Source organism: Protomyctophum bolini (assembly GCF_963924005.1).
Source record: "Protomyctophum bolini genome assembly, chromosome: 6".
Classification (NCBI taxonomy): Eukaryota; Metazoa; Chordata; class Actinopteri; order Myctophiformes; family Myctophidae; genus Protomyctophum; species Protomyctophum bolini.
In genome coordinates, this window is record NC_137867.1 from 12,664,499 (window position 1) to 12,672,085 (window position 7,587).

Here is a 7,587-nt window from a genome sequence, read left to right on the forward strand (position 1 = left end):
CACTGCCACCTTAAGCAGATTACTTTTGCGCTGCCTGTGTCAATATACGTGGTTCACTTTGCCTCTCCATCATGCTTAGGATGCTGAAACACCATCTTCACCCGGGCATTATTCTATTGCTTGTTTGGCTTTGTCATCTCATGGAAGATCAAAAAGTTCAAGGTAAGCACTTCATCATTTTGGGGGTAATCTGCGCATTTTGCAAAACTTCGACTGTTGTCATCTCCAGGGTGGCTGGGTGTGGGTGTACGGATATGGAACCATTTCTGTGTCCAAACTTTTTAAAGTGTCCATTCCCTCCAACAGATAAAACTCCCCCAGACAGTGCGTGCGTTAAGTGTCCATAACAGGTGCCATAGCCTATGGGACACTTTAAAGTGATAGGCTAGGATGGCAAGTTTTGCAGCCCTTGCGAAGTGCACAGACCTGAGCCTACAATTCGAGTTGAAAGCACCGGCTTTCGATATACTTATAGCCTATTCGAGAATTTAATTTGCAGTGCAAACATAGCCTACTTTTTGAATGGCTTGCATTTAACCACATGCAAGCCACATGCACATGCATATAGCTGCATAAGTTTATGTAGCAATGCTTCTATAAATTACACACTGACTTCCTTGTCTGAACATAATTATTTGTCGTATAGGCTATATTGCTTGAAAAAAGTATGACAGCTGTCATTTTGTTTGTAGCCTATTGATTACGGGGTCAATAATTATGTTATCAAAATCCGTGTATGCGACCCAAATCCTTCCCCCAATAACTCAATTTATGATCACTTGGTCTGTGCGTCTGTATTAAATGCTGTTGTCTCTGAGCCCACGTTGCCTGTGCATTCCATGGTAATAATAATGTCGTCTTTTATTACCTGTCTACATTTTCATTAACGTTTGCTTCGGTTGGGAGTTTGGGTCTATAGGCAGATCTAGAAAATGATTGTCTAGTAGTAAATGTCTGGGCGTTTAAGACGGATGTGGGTTTAGCTCTATCACCTAAAGACAGCGCGTGTCTGATAGGCTGTTATTTCACACTGTCTAGACAGTGCACACTCCACTTTCTGCGCAGTGATAATGAGGCCAGAAGAATAAAAGAACAAATATCCCACCAAAATATTCTCACATTTGGTTATTTCTTGGCATTGTAACTGTAAGGGCTGTCAGTCATGACTGCGCACTGAAGACACGCGATGGGCAAGCGTTATAATAACTGTCTCGCAGAAACAAATCAGACAAAAATAATAGCGGGGAGGGTGAAAAGTAGGGGAGGGGGGAGCGTCTCAGATAATGCAGGCGGCACGTGTACGCGTCTGGGTCAGCGTTTCCAGACGTTAAATACGACAGTGTTTTTTTTTTTTTAACAGCTGGCAACTGCTGGTTGCAGCAGGGGAAGAACGGAAGATGCCAGGTGCTCTACATGCCTGGCATGAGCAGAGAGGAGTGTTGTCGAAGTGGACGACTGGGGACGTCATGGACAGAGGAAGACGTCCCCAATAGTACCCTGTTCAGGTGGATGATCTTCAATGGTGGAGCCCCCAACTGCATACCTTGCAAAGGTGGAGGTGCACTCAATTCCCCCATTTCAACATAAACACAATTAGCTTTGCATTATAGTCATATTAAATATGCCACATTTAAATTATCGGCAGGTCTAAATGACAAAATTTGTTTAGGTACTCTTTTTGCTGCATTAAAGTGCACATCTTTATTTTAGCGCCACGTTAAAGTAAAAATCAATCTCCTTTTATCTTGACTTTTAGAAACCTGCGATAACGTTGACTGTGGACCAGGAAAGAGATGCAAGATGAACAGACGGAGTAAACCCCGCTGTGTGTGCGCACCAGACTGCTCCAACATCACATGGAGAGGACCGGTCTGCGGCGCTGATGGGAAGACCTACAAGGACGAGTGTGCTTTGTTGAAGTCCAAATGTAAAGGACACCCGGACCTGGAAGTTCAGTATCAAGGGAAATGCAAGAGTAAGTACATTCTACTTGAATGCTTGACTCCAGTGGTAATTTACAAATACAACCATGCAAAAGGACCGTTAGATTGTCACATTGTGGGTCCACTTAGTTCCATTTGTAGGTTGCACTTCTGGGAGTAACAGACCTGTAAGAGACCATTTTTGGTTCCATACACACGCAGTTACATTTACATGGAGGATTTTACATTTGTTAGACATAGTCGAATGTCTTAAGTCCAGTGCCCTTCGCTTGTAAATTCAAATAGAGCCTTAATTTAGCTGAAGTTTACATCTCGTATCATGTTAACAAACACGCCCCATTTGTCTTTCTTGGCTTGACAGAAACGTGCCGTGATGTCTTGTGCCCTGGCAGCTCCACGTGCGTTGTGGACCAGACAAATAACGCGTATTGTGTGACGTGTAATCGGATTTGCCCCGAGGTGACGTCGCCTGAGCAGTACCTGTGTGGAAACGATGGGATCATCTATGGCAGCGCCTGTCACCTGAGAAGAGCTACCTGCATTCTTGGCAGATCCATCGGAGTAGCATATGAAGGAAAATGCATCAGTAAGTCTGCAACAAGAGCTTCGGCATGAGACTGTATTCCCTGAGTGTCGCCTCCTTTATTGGAGATGGTTTGAGAGCATATTCCTCTTGGCCAACTTTGCAGTTATTCAAAGTCCACTTTTTTTCTCCAACATTCCTCTAGGAAGGGGGTCTGAGAGTGTTCTGTAGTTTTTGTTCATGTTTGCTCAAGACATGATGGACATCTTATTGTTTCCTGATGTTGGCAGCACTCATACACATGCACTTTGTGCAAGCACACGCACATACACGCAAGGAGAGAGGAATGGAGAGAGCTGAAGACAAGGAGCTTCAGGGTGAAGGAGACATGCAGTCAGCCAATATCTGAGTTAGATGGATGATTATAGTAGCGAATCTAAACATGTGCAGCATTAGTCATTGTGACACCAGGCATTGCCAAGTATATGATATAATGCCTTTTTCACACTGTAAGGCCTAACCCTTATAAAACGCGATGCAGGGTTTTATTGCAAGCTCAGTCCTTCAAGGTACACCGCAAGCGTACATTTAGCAGCCCATAAAACAGTTTGTGGCGATCCGTCTAATCAGAGGTTTCCCCCTGTGATGAATTGTCTCGTTCTACTCCTAGAGGCCAAGTCGTGTGAGGACATTCAGTGCAGTGCAGGGAAGAAGTGCCTGTGGGATGCCAGGATGAGTCGGGGACGCTGCTCAGTGTGCGACGAGACCTGTCCGGAGGGTCGGACAGATGAGGCGGTGTGTGCCAGTGACAACACCACATACTCCAGTGAATGTGCCATGAAGCAGGCTGCATGCTCTTTGGGGGTGCTGTTGGAAGTGAAACACTCGGGATCTTGCAACTGTAAGTAAAATGACAAAAAAGAAAAGAAAAGAAAATAAGAGAACCCCCCCCCCCCCTCCAAACACCACCACCCACATCCCTGCCGCCAAGCAAAAGACAATATTCTGCGTTGTTTCCCCAACACAACCTCCTCTCCAAGAACCCCCCTTCAACCCCTCTACCCCACGTGCAAACTCCCACCCCGCCCACACCAAGCACAGCTTAAGCAAGCAGAAAGGACATGAGAGTGGAAGAACTTGCATGATGTTGTCTTTGTTGCTGGCTTTTGTTGACTCTTTTTTTTTATCAGCAATTATTCTGCAAAACAAAATAACAGAACAGTGAATAAACAACCATATATATATATATATATATATATATATATATATATATATATATTTAAAAAAAGACTTAGTCGACGGACTCTATTTTGGGAGTCTGGGAGACACTAACTTCATCAAACTAACACAAATAATAAAGGAGACTAACTTTTGTTTGCAGTGGAACAATCGTGATATTTAAAACTTTAGTCAAGTTTATGACCATGCTAGTGACCTGCCTGAGCAGGTTGCCTTAAGTTTCATGCATTTTTTTCTTTCTTTTTTTTTGTCAATAGTGTTTTTTATGATAGTGGTCATATCTTTACAGCTTGTAAATTCCATGGTCACATTGCTAATTTCATAGAAAGTGTATTTATGTTTTTGTTTGTTTTTTGTTTTGTTTTTTGCTTTTGGCTGTAATCAATCAACTCAAAATGCACTGCCTCTTGTGACATACACCGCACTGCCAACATGTCAGTAAGAACAGAGTACATTTGCCTATACTCATATAATGTGCATAAGGTGATTGTAACTTTGGTACCACAGTGATGCAAATAGCCTGCATCATGCATCCGTAGACTCACTAAATTGAGAAAGGACGCAATCAAGTCACCATCCGGAGGTCCTGTGATGCAATACTGTACTCAGTACTGTACTCTAACAAGACCATCCCTGGGTCCGGGGATCCCATTACATTGAAAACCTATTTACAGCACTGGTGCCATTATATAAATGATGGATTTGGAAGTTGATATTCATGCAGACTACCTATTTCTATAACAGAGAATTTGGGGCAACCAAACAAATTGATCTGTAGCTTCAAGGAGTTATCAAATTTACATTCCAAGTTGGTATGACTATCTGATGAATCTCTAGAGTTCCATTGTGAACTCATTGTTGTTTTATTTTCTTTCTGACTGAGTATCTTAATGTGACGTGCCTTAAGGTATATATAATTGAATCCAAGGGACCAACTTTATGATCACCTCATGAGTCAAATATAATGGCATTTTACAGTATGCAGGATAAGCATAAGCTTGTAGAACAACGTTCTTACTTCTCATCATCATCATTAGAAAGAAATTAACATCTATCAGCTGACTTTTGTTGTTTGTGCTGTTTCTAGTGAATGTGTTGTCTCTCCGAATATGTATCAAAAATAACGAATCCTTTTGGATTGATGAGGGACTGCCTGTTTTATTTTGTCGTTTTTTGTATTGACACTCTCGCTATTGCTTGTGTGCTTTTTTTTTTCATGTCCAATGTAAAAAAAAAAATCTGTAAAAAGAAAAGAAAATACCTCATTACTGTGTTGATGTCCTCTGACCTGCTTGCTAAGGTCAGGCTGCGACACAGAGAGCCGTCCCACCTAGTAGCAGCAACTGTATGTTTGAGTCCGAAACAAAAGCTAATAATCATAATTATACAGTATAATGATAATAGCTACCATAATTATAGTAGTAATTATAAGGAAAGAAGCAAATCCTGAACCACAAGAGCACTTTTGTGTGTTATGTGTGTCTGCTTTCAGGCCCAAAAGAAACCTGAGCCATTGGACCCGTCCCCCAACCCCTTTCCAATCCCACCACCACCCCTAAACCACTCCACCCCCATCCTCCCTTCCATCTTCATTGCTTGTTTCTCTTGTCGCAGCCCTGACTTGCTGGATCATGTAAATGGGAGTTGTATAATTGGGGATCGCCACACTAAATTGCAGACTGCCAACAATACATCCCATGCACACGTAACACACATGTACACACACATAGAACAGGTAACACGTACACACACATAGAACAGGTAACACGTACACACACATAGAACAGGTAACACGTACACACACACATAGAAGAGAAAAAGAAAAGGGGGGCTTTGTACTGGAGGCTTTGCAGTGGGAGTTTTTTTCTTCTTCTTTATGCTGCAAAAACATTCAGTGATAATCTCAGCTGTTGTGGTCCATATTCATACAAACAAACAGCTACCATGTATTTTCCCATATAGCCATTACAGAAGACCAGGAGGAAGATGAGGAAGATGAGGACTCAGACTACATGACATTTGTCCATTTATCTTCTATACTGGATGGATAGGCCACCGTCACTATAGTGGAACAGCCCCAGGGCAAGGAATCATGTCCATACTGTACATTATGTGTATGCTTATTTATTTTTTAAAGAAAAAAGGAAGTATACATATAGTTCAGTCTGCTAGATGTTTATTTATACTGTATTTTGTGTTTTATAATTTATACATTTACAATGTCAGGCTTACTATCTACCACAATATATTGTGTTACCACTCATTTCCCCTCCCTTTTTGTTGTTGTTGTTGTCCCCTTTCCTTTCTTTTTTTATGATGAAGAAATATATTTGTCCAAAGAGAAGCAGTGTTATTTATTTGTCATGTTACCGTGTAAGTATCCTCTGCAAGCTGTAAATGGCATTCCCTGAGCTGTACAAATCTGCTTGTTGCTGTCAAATCTTTATCACAAATGTTTATGTCACACATACGTAAGATGCATGTTTAGGCTGTGTGTTTATTTATTGGGAATATATCAATCATTTTATGTACAGAAGTGTTTCTGGTTTGTTTACAACTCATAATAACTGACCAAAGGGATTCTCTCAATGGTTCTGCAAAGGCGCAATGTGCACAGTGAAATCTTCAGCGTTAATTTAACTCTGAGAGTGAAGAGATGGGACCAAATAATGGACCGATAAGGTTCCATTTGGTTCAATTTGTACATAGTTAAACTGACACTGAGGATTTTACAGTGTAGATGCTGCAACACGGTGGTAATGGAACAAGAGAAAGAAGAGCCATTTGTGTGTGTGTGTGTGTGTGTGTGTGTGTGTGTGCACGTGCATATATGTGTGTGTGTGTGTGTGTGTGTGTGCGTGCGTGCGCGCGCACATGTGTGAGCGTGTGTATGTGTGTGTGTGTGTGTGTGTGTGTGTGTGTGTGTGTGTGTGAGCGTGTGTGTGTGGGTGTATGTTTCTGTTGTTGATTTTTGTTTACTCTTCAAGACTCTTAAGTCCTGTAGCTTTGTTTCCCTATGGAAATGTCATAGATGTCAACCCTTGACATTATTCACTATCATTGTTTTTTATTCTCCACAGTAGTTCAGAGACAATTTATGGATGATACTTGATTAATTTTTCTTTTTCTTTTTTTTTTTTTACAAATATATGTGCCATTAACATTTGTGTGCTGTGTTCTCGCCAATGTTTTTCTCCATATTGCTCTCGCAGAGCTAAAATAGGATAACATACCGCAGTACTTAACATTATATCAAACTTTATAGTTTTGCTTATTTCACACTTTTCCCCTCAGAATGCATATTTTTTTTATTTTGAAACATCACAAGAAAAATACAAAATTCAGTTATGAATATATAGTTTTGTATTTTTTATGTAAATGTCATATGTACATACAAAGTTTGACGTATTTGTACAGATATGAAGAGTGAAACAATAAACGTTTTTTTCCTTATTCGTTTGCCTTTATTGACTACATCCATAGGCACCACATTATTGAGTTATAAGACATGACATATGACTACATACGTAATAGAACAATAAGTAGTTCATATATTCTGTCCAACGCTAGACTGTTACATTAGGATATTTTAGTTTTCACAGCATACAATAGTCACTATATTACAGACTACACTTTAAGTGACTGGGATTTGAGCAGAAACATTATATATATATAGGCATATATATCCTTTTTTTCCTATGTGCAATTACATAATTATTATATGTGTAATTGTATAAACAGCCAATTACTTGTAGGATTCTATAGTTAATGCACATTGCTATTTTGATTCAAGCATTCTGTGGTCAATTTAACCCACTGAGAGCACAGGTAGGCCCACCTCAAAATTAATTTAACCAAATGATTGCATAGAGCCCATAGAAA

At 40.4% G+C, this 7,587-nt stretch overlaps 1 protein-coding gene across 2 annotated transcripts; it reads left to right on the forward strand.

Moving 5' to 3' along the window:
* On the forward strand, nucleotides 1–7,121 carry fsta (follistatin a). 2 transcript variants are annotated; one of them, XM_080765248.1, is made up of 6 exons: nucleotides 1–162; nucleotides 1,361–1,558; nucleotides 1,757–1,975; nucleotides 2,305–2,529; nucleotides 3,137–3,367; nucleotides 5,668–7,121. In XM_080765248.1, the coding sequence occupies exons 1-6, from the start codon at nucleotides 72–74 to the stop codon at nucleotides 5,754–5,756; spliced, it is 1,053 nt and encodes a 350-aa protein (XP_080621374.1). In that variant the 5' UTR covers nucleotides 1–71; the 3' UTR covers nucleotides 5,757–7,121. The 2 variants fall into 2 exon arrangements, with proteins under 2 accessions (XP_080621374.1, XP_080621375.1); XM_080765249.1 differs by having other exon boundaries at nucleotides 1,361–1,552.
* Nucleotides 7,122–7,587: the final 466 nt, after the last annotated feature.

Coding starts and splice junctions, on each gene's coding strand:
- fsta (XM_080765248.1), top strand. CDS start 72: ATGCTTAGGATGCTGAAACACCATCTTCACCCGGGCATTATTCTATTG. Junction 2,530..3,136: donor ATATGAAGGAAAATGCATCA/GTAAGTCTGCAA, acceptor TTCTACTCCTAG/AGGCCAAGTCGTGTGAGGAC. Junction 3,368..5,667: donor ACACTCGGGATCTTGCAACT/GTAAGTAAAATG, acceptor TTTCCCATATAG/CCATTACAGAAGACCAGGAG.